Source organism: Macrosteles quadrilineatus, unplaced genomic scaffold, assembly GCF_028750875.1.
Source record: "Macrosteles quadrilineatus isolate MER2022 unplaced genomic scaffold, UCM_ALF_1.0 Scaffold_4__1_contigs__length_99947679, whole genome shotgun sequence".
Classification (NCBI taxonomy): Eukaryota; Metazoa; Arthropoda; class Insecta; order Hemiptera; family Cicadellidae; genus Macrosteles; species Macrosteles quadrilineatus.
The window spans coordinates 91,502,328-91,527,637 of record NW_026542597.1 but is presented as its reverse complement, the minus strand read 5'-3'; the positions used below and the strand labels follow the sequence as shown (position 1 = coordinate 91,527,637).

General features: G+C 35.3%; 1 protein-coding gene across 3 annotated transcripts in view; it reads right to left on the bottom strand.

The window, feature by feature from the left end:
- The window catches only part of LOC128992725 (katanin p60 ATPase-containing subunit A-like 1), a 38,197-nt gene that overhangs the window by 11,570 nt on the left and 1,317 nt on the right, over positions 1-25,310 (bottom strand). The window contains exons 1-3 of one of the 3 annotated variants that reach the window (XM_054416449.1): positions 16,720-16,978; positions 1,339-1,520; positions 423-519 (exon numbers count right to left, since the gene is read on the bottom strand). In XM_054416449.1, the coding sequence (XP_054272424.1) occupies positions 423-519; positions 1,339-1,520; positions 16,720-16,834 (394 nt within the window). In that variant the 5' untranslated portion in view covers positions 16,835-16,978. Of the gene's footprint in view, positions 1-422; positions 520-1,338; positions 1,521-3,104; positions 3,276-16,719; positions 16,979-25,310 lie in introns of those variants that run through there. The other 2 variants (XM_054416450.1, XM_054416447.1) reach the window with 2 other exon arrangements.

The window sequence follows — 25,310 nt, the reverse complement described above, 5'->3', positions numbered from 1 at the left end:
GGTCTATTGTGTTGATAGAAAATAAGTTAGCCTAGAAAATGTTTATTGTATATGAAATTGAATTTTGAAAAACTCCACAGTGAAAAAAATCCCCACAATTACTGTATACCAAAGATTTCATACATATTTTCAATATGGATTAAAAATATTGTGGAAAGGACACCTTCTTATGGGTGAAAGATTTTTTAACAACTTGCCATTTTTTCAAAAGAATTATTATAGTATAAATCAGTTTCTCGAAGACAAATCAATGTGAATTTTTTATTTTGTTACTATGAATTCATTTTTACCATAAGCTAGTGTATTTTCATATAGGGTAGTTTGACAATGTCGCCTGTTTTGTCTGGCTACCAGAGCATTGTAAAAAACCTTATATGACAATAACGATGACTTTGACTTAACAAACTCAGTACAAAACTTACCAATAGGCCTATCGATCTGCGTGCCCAGCCTGAACATCTGCAGGGTGTTTGTGACTGCACTCAGCTGCTCATACTCCGACACAACTTGCTTTTGGATCTGAAAATAATAAGTATTACACATAGCTTAATCACCTTGCCGGTGCACTTTGAATATTGTCAGTTTTAAGCTAAATATGAAAGTAGTGAGCCTTGTTACTTACTAGTTGAGTAGAAAATGCTTAAAAGGACGGCTAGGTTCTGTTTCAAAATATCTAAAAAGGAACTGTCTTTTACCAGGACCAAACCAGGAACCATCCGAGTATTGTATTCAAGGCAAGCATTACAAACTAGACAAATACCAAAATTATAGCCAGGGTCTACACAGTCTTTTTCAAATTTCAAATCATTAATGCTGTGTCAAGCCTCCCTATAAAGGATTTTCGACACATTGTTGACTGGCTTATGAAGAAATTAATACTATAGGTCAATAAGTTGTCTAAACAATGTTGGAGGTAAAGAGATAGGATTCTGCTAGTGTTTGCAAATGAAAAATTCACGCAAACAGCTTTCATAACCTTAAGTACGGTACATAGGTTGACTTGACTTCTTTTACGTTTCTATCAAAGCCTTAGTTTGAAAATATTAAAAAATTTTGTAGGTTGATATCTCAAACTTATCAAATAAAATATTCTTTTAAAACATATAGGCCTACATGCTATTTACATTTTGCATTTACGTCACATTTTACAAATAAAATACATAGGTCCCTCATGAGAAATGACCTTGAAAGAAAATGTTACAAAATGTTTATCCCCACATTTACAGCTGAAACTTTTGTGGTTTTGAAACCTATAACTTAGAGCATATAATTGTTTATTAACTTTCGAGGATTTTGTCTAAATAAGACTGAGTCTACTTAAACGCCATATGTACATACTTGTTGCCACTTGGCTTTCCTCGTGTTATCAGCAATGGAGATGAGAAGTTTCTGGATATTCTGGATGACACCTTGGTAGTAAACAGAGGAAGTCTCGTAGTTACCCATCAACGCCATCTCTCTTGCCAGCTTCGTGTTCTCACATATCTCGTTGATGGATACTGCCATTACAGTCATCACAACTAGAACAAAAGACAACTCTTAAAGTTTCACAACCTAAAATACCTATGTTTTACTTTGAAAAAAGATAACTTAAAGATACCTGAGCCTGCGTGAGGTTAAATCATGGCAAATTAGCAAGAATAGGATCAAAATCGAGAAAACAAATTCCTGGTGAAGCTTAGTGAAGAAATATCCCTTCAATAATTCAATAATTCCTTAATTGATTTTGGCGCAAAGCAGCTATAAAAAGAACTACGTAGGCTACATAATAAGTTACTACCAAAGTTATGCAGCCTGTTTTAGGTTGTAGGCCCAACTTAAGCCTAAAGGCCCTACATGTAGGTCTGTGAGACAGTTTAAATAGTTCTAACTTATTAAAATTTGCATGTTCAACTGTAGGACCGACATAGAATTAGGTAACTTACCGGTAGCCTAAATGTAGCATTAGGTAGATAGGTTATAGGCTAGGCCTACTCCAAAGCTTAGGTTTTCTATGGTACAGTGTGACAGACAGTTCAACTTTAAGGTTAAGTAGGCCTAGTGTTAACCTAAGTTAACACCTAAGTATGGTACTTAAGTATGTTAACCAGAATGCCATCCTAGCTAGTCGTAGCAATTGCTACCATTAACCCTAGAAATGTATCGTTAGGCTCATACAGCATGACGCTAAGGTTATCAATACCTACGTAAAAAAATTTGACGTACCGTACCTAGGCCTACGTATAGGAATTGCATAGCAAGGTGTTGTCATACAGTGTAACATTAAGGGTATCAATAAGTAAATTTGACACACTGCCGGCCGTCTTACCATACACTAGCTGGCAATTTTACTATAGGTACACAAAGGTATTGACTCGTAAGTTTGACGTACATGCGTTCCAAGAAACTGACTAGCAAGTGCATGAAGCACCACTACACCCACTAGGACCCAACCAAGGCATCCATCGCAAGGCAAATTACTGCTGAGAGCACTGACAGAAGGAGGGTATTGTCGATTGAGGGGGTAGGGGGTTAGACGCAAAAATAACTTGCACTACATCAAATTTACGTGCGATACCGTACCTATCTGGGGCTAACTTAAGTTACCGGTACCTTAATAAGTTTAGCCTAGGCCTATAACTTAAATGTCTGCAACACAGCCAAGCAAGAACACCTAGCCTACCATAGGGCAGCTTCCCATGATAGGGTTTAGCCTATTGTCTTAGCAGCAGCATAACTACTAAATTTAAGGTCCGGAGATGTTAACAAAAATTAAGGCCATGACTCCCACATGCTTGTGACAGTAGTAATTTCGCTTTTGTAGCCTAGGCTAGGCATAGACTTTATTACTAGTAACATTTTATAGTAGCCTAGGCAAGGTAGGACTACCTAGCCTAGATGTTATGCTTAGTCTTAGCCTACAGAAGGAAATTCTAAGTTCCATTACTTAGCCTTTTGTAGCCGTAGATTAAGTACCTAGCAGTGGTTTAATAGTAACCAGTCAAAGTTGTGAAAAGTTAGCACAGTTTGTGTTTAATTAACCTAGGCCTAACTTGTGCCTTGTCACAACATGTTACCTTTTGAGTAGACTAGGCCTAGGCCTAGGTAAGAATCATTAGGCATACCTGGATCTAAGATTTCCATTTACTATGCAGAAATATCGAGGAATACTAATCCAGGGTTAGACAAAACTAGCAGCATTTACAAGGAACTTCTAAACACACATAATCACTACTTTATGCTCCAATAAACACAATTCTTTCTCCTTTCTTCATACTCCAACAATCGTTCGCACTTCCACCACCTGCACCTGCACAAGGTAAATTTACTTGACTGCACTGCACTGAATCAGAATACTGAACTGAACTGAACTGAACTGAATCTCTGACTCTGACTACTGAACTGCAACTGAAACTGAAACTAAATTCACTACAGTATCACTTGTCAGTCGGCTTCGGCTATATAATGGGCTATATTCGGTCTATATAATGTCTATAGACGAATAAATATCATTTCATTTCATTTCATTTCATCATTTCATTTCATTTCATTTCATTTCATTAGGCTAGTCTTACTCGCTCCACTCCAACTCTAATCCATCAACAACAATCCAAAAGTAAAACGACAAGTTCGAATAATTTTGAATCACAAGCTAAACTGCCCAACTTTCACGTAGGCTAAATATCAAAATTCCATTAAGATTTGTAATTTCTTTCCATGTTTAATCACACGACTCAATTTGTAAATTATTGTTGACTTCAATCGTACATATAATACTATTGTGGTGTGTAGAGTGAAACAGGACGTACAATTTCATATCTTTTAATTAATTGTTGATAAAAAAAACACTATAAATTAGAATATTAATAACTAAGTTGAGATAAGTTCCTATTACACCTAGTGCGTAAGATCATTAAGAAAACATGCTTGAAGCCATCAATTTATTAAATTTTTTAAATCGAGTTGAAAATATGATTTTTAATCTTTCATGAAAACGGATCTTTCGAAGAAAACTATAGGTACTGTAATGCCATAAATACAGTTTAAAATTTTAAGAACACGCATCGTTGATTCAAATGTTTGATACTATGCACAACAAGTTTAGTTTAATTTTTTGATGGAGAGATGCTGATAATGGAACTCAATCTATGTATGGATGGTAACCGATCGGTTGTTTATACTGATTCCGATGTCGATTATTCAACCTTCCTGGACAGAATGGAATGACGTTGGGAATGACAGAACAGAACAGAACAACGGATAACGACGGAGAAACACCTATTATTAATAGCTGTTTTGATAAGTCATTATTACAGTAATAGCTTGAAGTCGATTTTGAAATAAGCAAGTCGTCAAGTTAATGAGTTAAGCTAGCGAGTTTACTTTTATCATTCACGCTTCACACTTATTTGACCAACTGTTAATTTTTTGGTTGGATAGATTTTGTCATGCGAAAACTAATTTTAGTAGGCCTACTGTGTAAAGTCCGTCGTCAACCATACAATGATTAACTTTACTAATTAAAAACACTGATTAGCTGCAGGGTTATAGAGCTCTTTAATTCCTTCAAAATGTGTAAGGTTAAAAAAAACTTCAAAGTTTATGTTTTTGATTATGAATTTACCTATACAAAAGAGGACTTCTGTATTAGTTGTGGTTAACTTAGTTAGCTTTAAACATGTTGTAGATTTGCTACATGTACATCCATTTTTTTATTTTTATATGTATTCATTTAAACGTATGTTGGAGATTGTTTATGTATGCATGAGAGGCAATCACAAATATTAGAACGGAAACGGTAGGATAACAAACATAAACAAATAACGAAACTGACATGAAGTAAACCGTTTCTATATTATTATTAAATAGAACCATAAACTAAATGTTTAATCTATGGCCTATGATGAATAAACTATTTAGTATTTAGCATTTTGAATTATTTTTATTAGCATTCAACACTTAAGATAGGTACTGTAACGACTTGCTTTAGTTGTCAAAAAAGTATTAGTTCACCTATCTGATACAAAATGAAACAAACTAAAGCTATCCATAATTCATTTTAGTAATCAATTCATTGATTTACTAGTAAATATAATCTTTTAATTTCTCAACAGATAGGTAAGGAATAGAATGTCAGTCAGTTCTAGCATTACTTGGTTGTAAAATAATATATATTAATGCAGCAGATTCTCTCGAATGCATTCTTGGTGGGCTTAAAAATAACAATGAATCCATAGCAACTTCTTTTGCACTATCACTATAACTGCAAAATTTTAGTATATACAATTTGAGTCCCCTTTGCCATTCTATATCCATCATGGCAAAAACCTGTAATATCAGCAAACGTATACATTTGCCAAGAAGAGGGGGAAATAGAAATAAACACCTCTGTAAACGACGGGTGCAACCAAAAAGTCCTAAATGCACAAAGGAATGTACAAAAATGGTAAGCAAACGTAAGCGAAGATACGTAGATTTTGACAGTTGTTCAGATACTACAATGAGACACATTGACGAGCCTGTAAGAAAGAAGAGGAAAGAATGTACGTTTCTTCAGCCAAGGTACAATTCTCCCGTGAGAACCATCTACAAAAAACCAGATTACAGCGTGTCATGCGAATCTGCCTTCCCACCCATAAGTTTGCCTTTGAATTCACTCTTGCCAAAGAGCAAACTTAACACAACGCGCAAAAAGCAAGTATTCAGCAAACTTTGCAACGAATCTGCGACCAACGATTTTGAAAATCAACCACGGGTTGTCATGGTGACGACTCCGAACGTGAAAAGAGAAATAATCATAAGGAACGCGGTATTGATGCACGTACGAGAGACTTCGGCCAACAAAGAAAGTTCTGAGAACGTCCAAGAAGTCATTCACAGTAGGCCTATTTCAGATGTAGACCTTGACTCGACCGATGTGGATTGTGAGTTTGGCGGCAACTTTGCCAAACACGTTTCTTCATTGGAACTCATGAGGCTGAACAGTTCCAAAAAGTACACCGATCTTGGATCAAAGAGATCACATATCTCTAAATCCGACCAAAAAAACCACGAACGATTGGCTCAGCCTGAGCCAGACTCACAAGAAAGTCCCAGTACATCATCAGACCCAATTCTCATGCATTCTGAGGACACAATAGAAAAAGACAACCTGCCGACGAAGAATTCTGAAGCACCAACAATGAATAATTTGACTCAATCAAGAACTTTAAAGAGTAGGCTTCCTTTCCAGGACGAAACAACTCCATCCACAAGCTTGAAGCCTTCCACTCCAAAAACGCATGATAAACCTAAAGAAAACTTGGCCTGTTACGCAGTTTTGGCACTCGTTACTTTCATACTTAACAGATTTTTGAAAGTGGTGTAATAGTGATAAAATATGAAAATCCACCGTTTATTATTATTTATTACGATGAAATAACTACTACCTGTATAATATTATATTTTCCATACTTATAGAGCACAATCGTTCTCCTACTCATGCTTAATTTCTAAACTGATTTTCATTATTGTGTTGTCGAATAGAATTTTTCGACAGGGTTTTCCCTATCAAAACCCAAAAGAGTTTTAATATAGGCCTAGTCTTAACATTTTCACACATCCATAAAATCACGTTTAATATTATATTTTCCATACTTACAAAGCACAATCGTTCCTCAACTCATGCTTAATTTCTAAACAGATTTTCATGATTGTGTTGTCGAATAGAATTTTTTCCCTCAGGGGTTTCCCTATTAAGGCCCAAAAGAGTTTTAATATAGTCTTAACATTTTCACACCCATAAAATCGCGTTGGAATAGTATATATCTAAAGTTCAATTATATAGCCAACCATAGCAAATATGTTTATCATTAGTTTTATGGGAAGATAACATAGGTCACCGCACGCACCTTACCACTAGTGTATTTTGACTTTGCTAAGGTTATTTTAGCAACAAGTTGCTTATCACGACACAGACTATCTGTGACCATTGTGATGAACATGATATATACTATTTTGAAACATTATTTTACGAAAGTCTCTAAGAGTCTAGAGGCTGCAACGACTTTTCCACAAAACTGTTACTCCAAGTTAGGAGAGTGCGGGTTTTTGTCCCCCCCCACACATTAGTTGGGTCGCTTGTGTGTCTGAGATTAGCGAAAGTCCTCTGTTGTCCTTGTATACACTTGTCCAAACAAGGAGTCGTTTGCCTTGACTGTAGGATGCCAGTTCTGGGGGGGATGTGGGGGGTTCGCGGACACGGTCCTTTAGAAAGGTTGTTGCAACAAAATAACATTAATTGGACTGTTATTGATTAAATATCCAAATTCTGCATACAAAAACTTAACTGTAGTAATTAACATTTACTTAACTGTAGTAATTAATTATCATTTCTAAAGAGGTTAACTGTAAGAAAGGACCGTTAGGTCCTAAGTTCGCCTCAATAAAGAAGGATTTTCATTTCATTTCATTAACAAAAATACGTTTGGTTTCGACCTTTTTCAAAATAACTTATTGATTAGCATTGTACGTAAACAATATACATATACAATATACATACAATGTACATACAATATACATACATACAATATACATACATACAATATATACACATACACAACAATATACATTTCGCCTATTGGGTCTGATAATGATTGGAGTGTCCAATCGAAATCGATCACCACTTACCATCTTTTGTATATTTACCGTCTTGTGAGTAACAGTATAGACCTTTTTCACAAAGAAACACAAAGTTAATACTTTTTAACGCTATTTAAGTAGCTGAAGCTGTTTCCAAACACATATCCAGTTATTTATTTGGTTTTTTTTACATTGTAGGCAAGAAGAATCTGAAGGTAATTTAAGATCTTTTCACTAGTTAATGCAAAAAAAGTGAGTTAAATCTTATTGCCACCTTTGAGAATCGAAGTGTCAATCTCTTGATTCAATTAATGTGAGCGTTGGGCGGATTGATGGCGTACAACATCTTTCGGTTATCTTTTTCAAAATATCTCCAAATTTCTTTTACATTTTCTTTAAGCTGTTATATCTTTATATTTTTAAGGATATCAAGTTGAAATGTTTGTGTGTTCATATAGAAGATCGTCGCCCAAAAACCACAAACCTACACAAGTGTATTATTTCTATAAATTTTTAATATTTGTACCTAGAATGTGTGGTGCAAATTTACAGTGAAATAAACAATATTTTGACTTTCATAGGTAAAAAGCATATACCTAATGGCTGAAACCCTTTCACCGCATTTTCTATTTGTGTATTTCCTAATATATTTACGTATCAATAACCTATCAATGTATTATAAAAAATATTAACCGTACACATTAACACTTGTATACGTTCTTTTATTGTTTTACTATAGAGAGGCTGTAGGGGAGGATTCTACCCCAGTATTGACTGAAGACTGGCACTACCCTTCCAGTATCTGTCCGGTACCCTTACAGTTAGGCTACATAGCAACTAAACATCCCTACCCTCGGCGTGCTCCATGGCTACTGTGGGTGAATATAACCATTTATTATACACACACTACTGTATAAACTGAATTTATATTAGCACTAAGTGAAAGTTTGAAAAAGTGTTTGTAAATTGTAGGATAATTTCGGTCCGTGAAAAGTTTAAACTTTGTAACCACTTGTTAATTTATTCGCTTGATTGTTTTCTATTTAGGGAAATGTTACTTTGATTGCTAATTTATAAATGGAAACAAGTTAAATAAGTTTTCTCAGGGAAAATGTGAACGTCACTAAACACGTTGTTACCTTTGATGGAGTAAATATTTTTTTCATAAATTAACATAAATTAATTTCTTAAGTCAGCCTCATTGAATGGTATCGCAATTTTGAACGTTATAGTAACAATAATAACTCACAATTATGGTAATGTTACTGGTTTTAACCTAACGAACGACTACGAAATGTTTTGTATGGGAAACAAAAGCTGCAGTTATGTTAGTTATTTTAAAACAAGAGGATTTTAAAATTAATACATAAAGTTATTTAAATACTTTAAATTTGTAATTTGCATAAACAATTTCAGTATTACTGCAAACTGCGAGTCGTGTAATACAACTTTCTAGAGAAAGTTTTCAAATCAAATCTGTACTGAAAGCCACCCCCCCCCCCTCTCTATTGACTTCCCCTATTGAAAGATTACCGAACATTAAGATATCCATGCTTTTATCAAACTTCAGAAAAAGTAGACACACAAGGGTCAAAAGGTGATTGTGCCCAAGGCTGGAAAGTGTGACCATTCATTGCCGGGTAGGCGGGAAGAAATTGAAGAAACCACAGAAAGTGTTTTATTACTTCTCGAGGTTTTCACTAACTAAAGTCTGACGACAATGAAATTGTTAAATGTTGCCATCTTCATACATTTTTAAGACTATTATCAACATTGTTGTACCTAAAATAAAGTCTGTTATGTTTAAATAGCTTTCGCCCTTTCGAATAACGTGGTTATTTTATGGTAGAAATATTTCTTAATGCACTTTTATATCGGTATTTGTCAACACTTTTGAAGTACTGTACTTGAGAAACTACTTCTTTAACGTATACCCCCCTACGACCCACTCAACGCAACGCCACCAAAACAATTGAAATCAGTTTATAATATAAAAGTGTTATATCAGAAAGATATGTGTTGAGATAACTTCGTGACATATACCCTGCTTGTATAAAACAGATGGAGCTAGTACCTGACAGGTTACAATGTTCGCCTAGTAATCTTTAAGTTCAACGGTTCGATCCTGAGAAATGCCATTAAATTTGCACGGTAAACGGGACCCAGCTGTCCTTGATCATAGTTTGTTTTAATTAATGGTGCTGGCCAAAGAAACAGCTGATCTTAGTAACAAAGCTACACTAATCACAAATCAGCACACTTTATTACTCACTCTTCAATTATGTCCTTTTGAATTACGACCAAAACTTGCGTCATTATTTCGTGGTACTTAACAACAAAAAATACATTAGGAAGAAGTTAACGAAGAGGAAATCGAACGTAAACTGTACTTCAGTTCCAGCATTGTACACAAATGATTTACACCGTGTTAAAACGATCAGCGGCATTTAATCTCGTTAAGATGCATAAGATCGATTTTCCCACCTCTTTCACACGTCAACCACAGATTAAGGTCAGTGTCTCAAATGAATTGCTCGTTTTCTTGAGTGGTTTGTAGAATTTAATTAAGATGTTATGTTAATACATTCCATGTACTTAATCTACCCATTATATCATGTAAATAAGACAGTTGTCTGTACCGTTCAAACAAATTAGATTGTTTCTTGTACTGAGATAATCTACATTCTCAAGATTACAATAGGCATATAGCATATAGCCACTCCGATTTCGACACAGCAGGCTTCAGGTCTGAGGTGGTACTTTTGAGAGTAAATATTGATTGGTACCGTTCGAGTAAGTTGATGACTACACGCTTCTCTCCAATTTGAGGGCAGATTTTACTATTCAGGCATTACTCTTATCAAACTCAAACTCATAAAGGCCCAACAAGAAATTTCAAATAGGTCGTATTTGGTAGGATTATTTCAACTTTTGTTAGAAAACCAAAACGAAACTCTTTAGAGGGTTTTAATAACCACACTATTTTCTTCTGCGTCCTCAATACGTTTTGAACTTGACGCATTAGTAGTTCTATGCACAACCACTTTTGTCCGACATTCGATCCCCGTCTGACCGCTCATACAGAATTTTCGCTCGTCGGTTGTATCTCGTAAGTAACTGGGCAATCAGGAGCCTAGTTAATATTCCACAGTAATTATCGTGTCTACCCAGTGAGCCAAGTGCTCTGCGTAGATTGCAAAGCGTGCAGCAGGCTCAATAGTGATCTGGTTATTTCATAACTTAGATAACTGCGAGAATCTAAAACAGCTGTTTTAGTTATGGTTAATCACAGTGGACAATGCGTGAATCTGAAACAGTTGTTTTAGTTATGGATAATCACAGTGGATAATGCGTGAATCTGAAACAGCTGTTTTAGTTGTGGATAATCATAACTTAGATAACTGCTGAATCTGAAACAGTTGTTTTAGTTATGGATAATCACAGTGGATAATGCGTGAATCTGAAACAACTGTTTTAGTTATGGATAATCACAATTTACATAACTGCTGAATCTGAAACAGCTTTTGTAGTTCTGGAGTCCACAGCAATTGTTGCATATTGTGACCCTGTGTCTATTGTATTATGCCCGTCTGTTCTCATGTGCTGTAGGTATAATACTTAAAATAGTCATTTACTGTGAGAACATGGTTGTGCTTTTTAGTATTCACATTTATCTCATTCCATCTAACTTACTTTTTTCTGTCGATGCAAAGGAGCTATTAAAGTGTGCAGCTAAACACCTCCTTTAGTCACTAGAACCCGTAGTGCGAGGTACAAATAGATGATTCAACGTAATCATTCGAACCTAATCACTTATGCTAAGTGTTTGGTTACAGGCTAAGTTCTCCTCATCTTATCTTTTGAACACGTTGGCGCGAAGTGACCAATTTATGATTCAACGTTTAAAATAATCCAAACTTAATCATAGATGCTATTAGATCAGTTAAAGCTAACAACACTTTGTCGGAGTAACGAATTGATTATTCAATCATTCAAACCTAATTATTGATGCAAAGTGTCCATTAAAGGTTAACCCCTCCTCATATAGTAACTGGGGATACACTGTCAGCTGATGAATCAACGATTCAACGTTGTGAATCATTCAAACCAAATCATGTCTAGTGTACTTTAGCCCTCTTCCCCTATTCTCTAGCACAGTTTTTTGTACATTTCGGTCGTCTCGGAGCTCCGTTGGTCCAACAGCTGTTTGTTATCTCAGTTCGTGATCCGCGTGAGAAGTGTCTTACATAACACCAGAAGTAACAGTACCCATTGTGTCTGAACTGTCCCGCGCTCGCTATGGTAAAGTTCACATCTCCAGATCCCCAGGTCTTCTTACTTTGACCCAATCCAGCTTAACTGTAATGCATTAAAGGTTGTCTTTGAAATTCAACAATATCTTGGCTATTGGAAAACACATCATAAAAGGATGGACTTGAACAGATGGTAACACTTTGTATCGAGGACTGATTGGAAAACAATATCTTCCTCTATAGAAAGTAAGAAATGAAGTAGTATTGAGAGGGTTTATGGTCCAATCCTGACAAAAGTGAAAAGCTATTGTTTCAAAACTGGAGCCAGTTGTCTTCGATCTTATATATAGAATATATCTCGAATAAAATATCCAGTTGGTTATTTTGTATATTGAATTCATCCGTTTGTTATAAACTAAAATGTCATGCTGTATCTACGTCGTATAATAAAATTGAATATACTTTACACATAACATAAATACCTATATACGTTTTAACTAAATCATATAAGGAAGGCCACGATTTTGTCGTTTCGAATCTTAACAGTTTTAACCTTGGCAAAGTGTTACAAGCCAAAAAAGGAAGAATCCAAACCACCTCCGCCTGGTGAACGAAGGTTAATCTTCCAGAAATAAACACGATCTGTGCGAGGTCGTGGGTTTTGGGAAAGTTAACGTTATGATAATACGATAATACGACTAAAATTATTTTCAGATGCATCACGATTCAGTTGAACGCACGTAAAACACGACTCGTTACCGATATTTCGTCCACGATTGTTGAGATTTTCTCGCATCGAAAACAAAACGAGAGGAATTCTATACACAATGTGCTTAATTGAGGAACGTTTATTAGTCCGTATTGAAAATGAATGAAAAGGCTATTTTGAGCATAATAGTATAGGAGCGTTCGTTGTACAATTTCTTCATTTGTTCCGTCAGGTTTTTTGAGACAACCGTAACGCATGCATGTCTCAGGAATAGGTCGGCCTTAGTCACCAACAAGACTACAAGATCGCCCCACTCATCCTACACTCATCTCCATCTCCATTCATACTTGGCTTAAAATACCTACTCTGTAACGTCGCCATTTCATTGTTAAGTATTAAAGTAAAGTGTTAAGGTATTAAACGTATGTGTGAGGTGTTAGTTTAAACATCTTCGAATACATTAGAAAGGGATGGGGTGTTGTAAGTAGGTAGAATGGAAGTAACTATACGGTTAACCAGTTGCGATTCTATATAGTCTACAAACAGACATCTTCTGGGAAAAACTGAATAGTGGTCCATGATAAGTTACTACTGAATAGTGGTCCATGATAAGTTATTCTTGACGATTTGAATAAAATTCATTCCATCTCAATAGCAACCTAACGATCAATAACATTAGTGTCCAAATGAAACTTGTATCAATATCCATCAAAAATTCGTTAAGGTGTATTTTTTTTTAACGTGAACCCCCCCCCTCCTTTCCTTCCACACACAACGACACCTCAACATTTCTAACGTACATGTCTTTGTCGCAGACGTTCGCCACTTTGTGTTAGTGTCTCATTTCGCCAGATGAGTACCAATCGATGCCCCAGGTAGGCTGAAGGCACGCTGGTCGCTCCTGGCACGGCACGCAATGTCGTCCAGGATCGCTCGCATTCACGCACCTAACTGCCATTCTCTCCTCTCCTTCCCCTTTTCAATCCTTCAATCTCTCTGTTTCCACCCCTCTTTGCTGAATGTACGCAGTCGATGTCAGCACTCAAAAAACTTGTTAGGGAAATTTAGTTATACATAGGAAATTTTGAAAGTAAACCCCTTTTTTGCTGAATTAGATTCAGTCCATTGTATCATAGTCGATGTCAATTTACCAAAACAATCGAGGAAATTTCAGTTATTCACGAAATAATTCATAATTATCTTCGATTAGCAAAATTCAGTCATATCTTAGTCGATGTTGATTCTCCAAAACAGTAAAGAAAATTCCGTTGTCCTAGTAAAATGATTTTTGGATCTAAGGATATTGTAAGGCAAAGAAATACTTTTCATATAATATGAGTCAATTTCCAGTGAATTCTTTTTTTTTTAATCCGTGTCTCTACTTCGCGGAGTTACTTTCAGTTATTATATCACATTCAATGTTGATATTCCAAGGAACGTGAGGTAAATAAAGTTATCCAGGGTAAATAATTGTTTAATCTTTATTTCATTGAATATCGTTGCACGTACCGGAAACCATTGTAAACCATTCTAAAAAAACATTGTTGAAATCGAGTTGTTTATGGTGAATTAATGATTTCTTACGTCTCACTTCTTTAGTGTTTAGAATCACGGCCGATTCTATTACTTTGAATCACTATCGTCACTATTATGGTACAGGGATGCTAGTAATATTATTTTTTCACTCAGATATACGAGTAAATTGAAGATTAATCTTCACTTGGAGATGAGCCTTGAATAGCTTTGTTATTGGATCAAGGCTAAACGGTCAAAACTGAATGTATATTACACGTCTTCATATAGTAATTTTTAGAATAGTGCATGCAGTACAGCATCTAGCTTATCATCTTTCGTGGGTAAAATCTAAAATATTACATGTTTTATTTACGTCCTTCAACTAGTAGTTATCATATGAGGAATTTCAGCGGATTGATTGATTGTTGTTTACACACTCAACGCTATCTCAACTCGTTGAACTCTCAAGATTACCGATATTTATTTATATCTTCACTTATGGTGACAAATAATCGATGTCTCCACACCTTGTGTTATCAGCACTAATTACGTTGAGCGAAACAATAGAGTCGTCACTACAAGAATAGCTGTTGGAAAACCTCTACTAATGTGTTAAGTTCCATATAAAAAACATCTATTAAAAAATAAAATAGTGACATGATGAATACAACTACTATCGTCAAGTGTTTTATATACATCAATCATTACTATTTCCCCCTATGTATCTAGGGCTATTTCTGTTTTCGGCCTTCTACTTCCAAAAATAGAATCAAACTCCCAGATGGATAAAAGCAGATCTTCGTGGGGATTTCGTAGGACGTAGGATTTGAGTGGACGATTCGTAGCTGTAACGGACAGCTCTCCACTTTCATATTTATTGCTAGCCAAGTGGTTTCTTATTTGAAAATACTTTAAATGTAATAGATAAAAATTCATTAGACAACGCAATGACTATTATGAGTGAATTTTGTAAAATATGTGTGCAATCTACATTGCAAACTCGAGCGTTTCATGTCAAATAAGTAAGGTCGCAGGTTTAATAATCAATCAAATACTACTTGCTAGCAAAATATTTATCATCCTTATGGATCAGCTTAAGACAGATTTGTAAGATTTGTTTGTAGAGAGCGTTAGGATGTCGATAAAGTAATTTTTTGTTACCTCACCAACTTTAAAACTTTTTAAATATAATATTGTTCATCGTCTGGTTTTAGACCTATTACAAAAAGGTAAATTAACTATAGCAATATTTATCTCAATGATTAATATGGACACTTAAACACCCTCAACAACCCATGCCTATCGGACATTACCCACACATCAAAATATGATATGATTTTTACGGTGATAAAAAGTATATTTTGTCCCCAAGTCGATATTTAAAGGACTACAATGCTAAACAAAACTATGTGCTGTGGTCACGAGGGAATCAAATAGATGTCAATGTTTGGAGATGAACAAGACAGCTAAATTACTAAATTGACATACGAATTAAATTGGCATACGAGAAACACATTTCCTGTAATCTGACAAGCCTATACTTGCCGAAATTAAGTTGTTTGTCTTGGAGAAAATTGGATGTACGACAGCTAACCTTGGTTTCACCCAATTTTCTATTTGACACTGTTCAAAATATGATTAATGTTGTCAACTCAACAATTAACAAAGATGTACGTAATTTTGGACATAATTTTAAGGTTTAATCCATAGTAACTTTACTTGTATACTTTGTATGGTAGAAACGTGAGATAAAAATTTAATTTAACAACAACAGTTAACATTCGCAAATTTATCTAAAAACATTTTCAAGCTTATAAAATAAATTATTGAGGGCGTAAATTAACACGTATCCCTGTTGAAACTGCACAAAAGAGGATATACTGATATATCCTCGTTTTAAAGAGGGATAGATGTAACCTTCTTTAAAACAAGAGGATATATCGGTAATTATATTAGAAAGTATTGGTTCTGGCAGTAATCCAGATACTATCACCATTAGTATGTTTTGTAAAACAAATATTCTTCCATAATACTATTAATAAAGTACTCTACTATAATTCCAAGTTAAACCAACTCTCGATGACAAAAAGTAAACACTTTGTTCTGTTTTCCAACATAAACAGCCTGTATAAACACACCATACATGGTAAACATTATAAACACAGTCATTGCCTGTGTTGTGTAGATCATTAATAGTTGTACAACTTCAGAAAGCACAGTTTGAAGCCTACACGCGGGGTGGCGTGATCTCCGACAATACTGTACTGAAACTTGTGTCAGTGTTCATAACGCCTTGGAGAATTCAAGGTTATAATACGAATATAATACATTACTTCCAACACCATAATATACTTTACACCGTTGATTTTGAAAAGTGAATAGTTTAAGTGGGCGCTTCTCATTCTATTATACAATATGAAACCTTCGCCTGTGTGTCGTGCTGGTAACTGTTAAGAGAGCGCTGATGTCGACGTTCTCTATGATAATAGAGAAACAAGGGACATTTTATAATGTGCAATGTTTTCGTTATAACACCAGAAGGAACATTGAAAATCACCCTCCACTATTAGCCATATTTTCATTTCTTTTGTTGTTCCTTAATACATAATTATAATAATGTTGATTGTTAAATACAGTACTCACGATCTTCAGTCCGTCTCCGTGGTTTGTAAAAGGAAACACCCACAGTTTTCTCTTGCAAGAACGAAATCAAACAAACACAAACACTGATGACAACCTGCACAACACCACTCAACATGAATTCATCCAACGCCGATCTTTCAACTTCAGTGACGTCGAACAAACTAAGAATAACCTGACAAAAACGTGGATTTCCTTCACTTCTGACTAATACGGGTGACAAACAAGTCTTAGGTTTCAGGGAATTCAAATTCTGAGGGAGGGGCGTCTGTGGGCGCCAGAGACTTGCCGCCCAGTACAACAGCCGCCCATGGGCGGACCTGTACTGCGCCTACCGCACACTGTCACCTCGATGATTACCACTTACCAGATCAAAGTGTCTACCCACATTGGTAACACTTGGTAAGGCCTTCATTTGTAAGTCCGATGCGGTACGCCAACAGAAACCCTGTAGGTCTTTGAACCCAATGACGTCAAGAGTTTTCCGTATGCTGTGTACATTTTCGTCATTTGAAAGTATTAGAAACAGATTAGCTTTTCAAAAGTTCTAAGCTGGACCCAGCAGTTCTTGATAAGAAGGTTTCAAATTGTAATTCCTATTGAACCAGCTGATCTTAATCGTTAACGAAGTTGTTATAGGTAGGCTAAAAATTCAATTCCAAACACTAACTATTTTTCTGTAATTGGGAAATTTATGGCAAAACCAAATACAATACTGTATCGACAAACTAGAACGTTTGGCATTTATACGCCTAGATGAAAAGGAAAGTAATTTCAGATCAACATCTTATCACAGGGACTACGGTAATAGGGCCTACTGTAAAATTTTCCAGTGGGAACTGAAAAGCTCTCGAACAGACTCGTTGAGCTCCAGAACAGTCGCAATAAGCTCTTCAATCACTGAAATCGCCAATCACGTATATTATAGAACGTTTCGCTAAACATATTTGAATAATACGCGTTTCAGTACAAATGAACCCACATTTGCTGACCTACATTACACCTACGACTTTCCTGTACAAGTATGAAGGTAAGATAACCTCCTTATGTCAATCATTGCTGAATAAGTGGAAAACCTTGTATTCAAATCTCGTAAAAAACTCCACATAAATTGTCATGTCTGCTTAGATGAGACAAAATTATCACTGATTGAAGTAAATAATTAGTTAATGTTTTAATTTCTGTCACCTAACCAAAAAAATGCATTACTAAGGTATCCCAAGTATATCAATACTTATTTATAAGCTAGGAAATGTTTCATGTTTGCCTAGTTCAGTAGTGATCTGATACAAATAAAGTCAAAGCAGAGATATAAATTAACTTAAAGTAGTTCCGATACAGTATAAGGTCAAAAAATGGCCTTCATGGGAGGGCACTAGGCCAGTAGTTGACCTTGGCGTTTTGCATTTCTCCATAAGAGTATTGTAATAGTCATTTGAATAGAATGTGTTAAAACAGCTAATATTAAGAAACATATGGCTTATCAGCTGCTAAACCATTGACATTGTAGCTGATACCGCACGAAAACTTCTCGCCTCACTGTAATCGTAAGACTGATTTAACGTACCTGATGTTTTCGAGTATAGGCCTATCGGTTTCCACTTGACTCTTGAGCATTCAAACACACTTTACATACTACCAATATACATACAACAAATTAGTAGGCCTATTCAGCTTATCCATAAGGAGAAACAAATCTATTTTGGTTTATTTTCTACCCATGCCGAAACCTTTAGCACCGTTGATAATATTTTCTACATTGTTATTTGCAAAATGGAATGAAGAAATAGCAAACAGTCCAGTATTATTCCAGCAAGTACACACAAATTATTTTACACACGAAATTAAATAACGACAGTAATACAAATGATAAAGAGCTGCTTAGCATGCGATTCGTAGACACAAGCGAGTCCAAAACAAAGGCAAACACGCACAAGTAGCAACACAAACATGTTTGGGAAACTGGAAGAAATGTCTCTGAAAACTTCCTCTATGCCTTCTGTTAATGTCTTATTAATCAAACACATTTTCAGAAGTTTAATGTGCAGTAATGGTATTGTTTATCTATATATCTAATTCCGTAAGCCCAAAATTTTACAATGAAATTGTGAGCGAACGGGAGGCCGTAGAATGCTGGGAGAGGTCTCATTTTAAAGGTCTCGGCATTCATTATTCATATTCATTTTTCTTAATTATGCACCAAAAGGTCGTTACGTAATAAAATAATTTACATTTAAATAACATGGGAATCCAGGTCATGTCTGCTTTGGTTACTTAAAAACATGTGGTTTATTTAATTTAAAGCATATGGTAATATGTACTGTAATATGTATACTATTATAAAGCTGAAATATAGACTTTTTCCAGGGTCTGGATTAGTTAATGGAATAAGATTAGTTGTGTTAGGTATGTCTGAAAAAAGTGTAAAGTTAGAAGTAATTACTGGAGTAGGCAAAGGGAACATATTTTTCATGCCAAAAATAAAACTAACATCTAAAGATCCTAATATGCCGTTTAAGTTTAGGAATTCAATTCCTATTGCGATTAGCTTTCGATATTACTATAAATAAAGCGCAAGGCCAAACCTTCAAAAAGTTGGCATTTATTTGAAAAAAACCCGTGTTTACCCATGGTCAACTTTATGTAGCTTTTAGCCGGTTAAAGTTGCCAGATGATGTTAAAATAGTACTAGAACAAAATAAAGACCAAAGATTCGATTAAAATGGATACTATACTCTGTTGTTTATAGAGAGATTTTGTTATAATTAGCATTATACAATTTGGAGGATGACATTATCTCTATGTGTTTAATTTAAGTGAATTTGTCTATATTCAAAGGAATTGATAAATATTTAATTAATAGTCATGAAGATTATTATTGAAAATCTTCCTTAGATGTATATCATGATTAGAAAGTTTGTATTATAAACACACTACATGAACAGTCCTTTGGAATCTATATTTTAAACAGAACAGACATCAAAAAATTGCATTATGCAGGTTGTAATAACTTTTATACATATTATAATATACAAAAATGTTAAACGATAATTCAAGGTAGGGTAACCCATGAGACTAATAATTTGTACAAAATATTTACTAGAATATATATATAGGGGCTATTGCCCCTACAAGCCACTAGTCTGATTGTGTTGCTATAGTAATGTCGTGGCCTGTAGTGTTTGGCACTATTATGATTGATTTGTCATAAAAGACCCTATAGTTTACGGTAATTTATCGTTTCAGTTTGTTTTGGTTGTTTGGTCTTGGTGAAGTGCAGAAATAAGTACACATCGGCGTACTCTGTCGGTTGCATAATTTAATCACATTCATTTTCACCAAACTAACTAGTGGCTTTCTCAATTGGTTTTCTATTCTCCATATCCAAGAGGAACGAGCTGGTCTAGTGGAGGTCCCTCAGGTCATGGGTTCAAATCCCGCGAAATCACAAATTTTAACTATGTGATAATAACGCAACCCCTAGGTCTAGCCTGAAGTAATGTGAAACTGAAAACAAACCCGGACTCGTGCCTAGCGTCCTAAGAATAATAAAATCTCCACAGTCAAAGTTTAATATTCAACACGCATATTCTCTACTGGCCAGTAAAGACACGTGGTGGCAGAGGAGCCAAAACAGCTGATGACACCTGTGTACCGAGCGTGCCTTGGCGGGAAAGGCGCCAATCTCGCAAGGTCGTCTGCAAGGACGTCCTGTACCTGCCTCTTAGATAATCGTCGCACCATCTGTTGTGTGAATTACCAAGCCATGCGAGATTAGCATTCTGTATACGCATGGTTCTGGCATTGATTATAATTCCACCTTAGAGATCATGTATGGAACAGCTGACGACAGGGTTATCCGTCGGGCGTGTGAATGCGTGGCGGTAGTTTGTTTTGTTTGTTGGCTTAAACATTTTTTGGACATTTCCATAACGACTACCACCACAAAACTTGAGTGTAACAATACACAAATTGAAATTCTACCTCTACGTTTAACCTAATCTAACTTAAACTAACTTTAAAATAGACTTGTAGATATATTCTCGACTTTCCAGTGAGAGCAGCGTAAACAATCTGTACACTATGTTTTATGTACAAGACCAGACGTTTGGCTCTTTCAATTAAGTGGCATCATCATTCATTAATGGTAAAGAAGAGAATAAAATAGTCTGTCTCAGCTATAATAGCAACTGAGGATTATTTTTTTCTATTAACAGAACGACATGTTGTTATAAGCCAATCATCGGCCTCAGGTAAGAGACACGACTCTCGGCTTTTTAAACAATGTTCTAACTAGCTTTGTGCCAAGTTATGATACTGTTATGGAAGACACTTCGCAGCCTAAGGTTAGTAGCTAGTGATGTTCCAGCTACTCAAAACTCCCTGCGAGTGTCAACGGATACAGAGGACTCATAGTAAACTACCACGGCTTTAAATCGTACTATTGTCCTTTAGTTTATAATTTAAGAATAATAGTTTATCTTTTAGCCAAAGGTTAAATTGTTGTTGTACCTTAATATCGCTAAATAATTAATAAACTTGGAATACTGGTAAGGATTTAGATGTATTTGTCTCACTGACATCTAGTGGAGACTCGGCGAACTCGGTTAAGGGTGGCGACGCCTAGCGGTGAATAGGTGAACTGTGGCGCGCCTGACGACTTCACGATTTTCTTACACAGGGAATAAGCTATTATTTTAGGTATTATGAATATATCTACAAAGACCTACCTAGAAAAATAAAAGAGAATGCCCAATAAGAAGTTAATCTTCCCTTTCATAATCAAACAGTTAGCTATTGTCACACTTTAGCTGGTCCACCCTGTATATTATGTGTCCGTTAGCACGATATCTTGAGCAAAAATCGTGCGATTTTGATGAACGGTAAACCTACCTTTATTCGAAATAGTTTGCGAACCAACATGGCAACTTGGTGGTTTTTTTGTCACGATTTTGTACATTGGGTGTGCTAGTTCATAAATAAGTTCTTGCATTAATATTTAAATCCATTATACCTACTATAGTTTGATTTTATATTGATTTGCTCAAGAAACTAAATAGAAAAGACATCAAAGTTACCAGACTATAAACACAATAATATTATCAATCATTTGATATGGGAACGCCTCCTATACACGTATTTTAACCCAAATATTAGTGAAGGATGAGAGTGAAATGTTCTAAATAGCTTTGTTACTGAAGATCAGCTGTTTCATTAACCAAATTTATTTACAGCATTGACGTCGGCTTCACATTTTTACATTAGATAAGTTCACTTGCAGTGAGATAGGTCGGTATAACACCTCTATCGCGTGACTGTTTACAACCGCGCAACAGAGATAACAACTTGGCCAATTGTGATTTTTCCTAATTACCACCTTATCAGATCCGTTATGAGATTACCAGTGTTTGACAAGAGAGAGTTTTCGGGCATCACAACAATGGATGTAACACCACAAATTAACCATTAGTATAATTAATGGGCTTAGTCGATAATTGTAGTCGTCGATGGAATGGGTGTACATTACATAGGCGCCAGCTGATGTGAAAGAGTTGATGCGCATCAGTCAGGAGGAAACCCCCACAAAACTAAAAAAATTGAAAAAATATAGAAATTGAAAAAAAAATTAAAAATTGGCTTGCTCGTTAAAAATATCTTGCCCCAAAATCAATCACTTTCAGAACAAGTTAGTATTACAGTATATAATATACCCTGCAGTTTACTCTAAACGCGGCAGTTTTTTGCATAAATTTCAGCACGAAAAATAGCAGATTCCCGACCGTTTTACTCTGTCAACACTTTTTACTTTTTTCACCACAATCGTTTTACCTGATAGCACAAAAAAATGCTTGAAATAACACTTGTTATCTACATAATATAGGCAAACATGTTTCTTTGAAACCTTTTTCCTCGGCTCGTGCGTGTGCATCGCAGGGAAAATCTACGCCTACTGTTAGAAAGATATTTTCCTGTATATGTGCAGAATCCCTTTATTAATTATAAGATATATTATAAGATAGGCTCAAAAATAAGCACAAAAGATTTGAAAGAAATTCACATGGGCCATATGGGTTGTTATGCTAGTGACGAAATAAAAAACAAAATATAAACAGAACATAACAAATTGAAGAAATTATGATCACATGTTTTATTTACAGCGTGGGGTGAAAATAGAGAAGCCTGTACATTTACATATTTTTAATAGAGTTATCGACTACTAGACGACCTTTTGTTTATTTTGTTTCTTGGCTTTCAGCTTATTTTGGACCGTTTCCGCTCCTACTACCACCCATCGATATATAAATATATCGATGTTACCACTACATAGCTTATTTGGAACAATACACAAATTGAAGTTCTACGTTAGGCCTACGTTTCAACCAAACCTAACTTTAAAATAAACTTGTAGATATATTAACGGTTTTCCGGCGTGAGATGCGTAAAATCCGACACTATTACTACATGAACAAGACCAGACGTTTCGCTCTTTCAATTAAATTGTCTGTGATAACATGTTCAATGGTACAGCTGAGAATAAACTAGTCAGTCTCAGCTATAAACCGAGAATTAATCAATGCTATATACCTAATACCTGGTGTTACGGCACAACCAACGGCACCGGGGTTATAGTAGTACGTTTTCTGTGACCGGAGGCAGTTACAGTCCAAATTGATGTATGGATGTCTGGTTACGTTATCAAAAGTAACCTTCATTGACAACAAGAGGAGATATTTATTTATAAGCCAATCATCGGTCTCAGGTAAGAGACACGACTCTCGGCTTTTTAAACAATAAAAGAATTACATTAAATCAGTTATGTTAGACGTTACATGGTCGCAAGTAGCTAGCCATGTTCCAGCTACTCAAAACTCCCTGCGAGTGTCAACGAAACTACCACGGCTTTAAATCGCACTATTGTCCTTAAGTTTATAATTTAAGAATAATAGTTTATCTTTTAGCTGAAGGTTAAATTGTTGTTGTACCTTAATATCCCTAAATAATTAATAAACTTGGAATACTGGTAAGGATTTAGATGTATTTGTCTCACTGACATCTAGTGGAGACTCGGCGAACTCGGTTAAGGGTGGCGACGCCTAGCGGTGAATAGGTGAACTGTGGCGCGCCTGACGACTTAAACGATTTTCCCACACAGGAAACAAGCTATTATTTTAGGTACAGTAAGTATGAATATATCTACAAACCTAACTAAAACCTAACTAAAATATGACCTACCTAGAAAAATAAAGGAGAATGTCCCATAAGAAGTTAACCGCCTTTTTCATAATCAAACAGTTAGCTATTGACACACTTTGTCTGGTCCACCCTGTATATTATGTGTCCGTTTGCACGATAATCTTGAGGAAAGATCATTCGATTTTGATGTTAATCTGTACAAACGTTAAGCCTACCTTTATTCGAACTAGTTTGCGAACCAACATGATGGTTTTTAAATCATGATTTTGTACATTGAGTGTAGGGCCTACTAGTTCATAAATAAGTTCTTGCATTAATATTTACATCCATTATACCTATAGTTTGATTTTATATTGATTTGATAACGAAACTAAGTTGAAAAGTCATAAACGTTACCGGACTATAAACACAATAATATTATCAATCAGTTGAGTTGGGAACGCTACCTACTACTGTTTAATCACAAGACGGTAAATGCATCATAAAATATGGTAAGTGGTGTGTGGTGATGGATTGCAATTGGACACTCCAATCATCATCAGAACCAAATAGGCAAATCATTACAAGTGTATTTGACGTATTTTTGTGGTTTCAGGTAATTTAATAACACGCAACGATGCTGATAAAGAAGTAATTTCGTTTTACTTTATGAAACAATCAGCTGTTTAAAATTATCTTGCACTTTATAAACCCGGTAATCTCTCCTATGACGTGAACTAAATTTCCCATAGTGAAGTATCTAATTCAAGGATTTCTTAATGCTTAATCTGCGAAATGTACCGGGTTTGTGGAAGTTAGATAAGATATAAAAGTAAATAATTCCCCTAACAGTCGAGTAAATCATTGCATATTCAAGATAACACTGATGAGTCACAATTTATTGACCTTGAAATGGGAAACTCTGAAACTCACAACAATGTCTATTGAAACGATCAACTTATCGCACATTGTGAAATACTCACTATTTATAAGGTATTGGGAAGTGTTGTCAGATCTCAGTTTGGATATGGATAATTTGGTTATAAATATCAGGTACTATTTGATTAGCCCCATAAAAATTTAATATTTTCGATCAATATAGGAAAAATCCAAAAAGTTCACTGTACAGAAGGGGTTGAAACATTAAATGTATTCCGAAACAATTTATCTCTTAAGTTTATCTGTTTGTAGATAGTTTTTGTTTTGATTCAGGGTAAGTCAAATAGCATAACATCATCTATTCTACTAATTTTAGTCATTGATATTCATTTGTGTGACGCAACTTATGTAAATATTGATGCTATTTCGGACAAAGCATAGTTAGTTGATAGGAAAAAGTTGTGTGGTTTTATTTATTCTCGCAAGTTATAAAATAGTACGGAAGGTGTGGAACTTGTCTGCAGATTTATCACGTTTCAGGT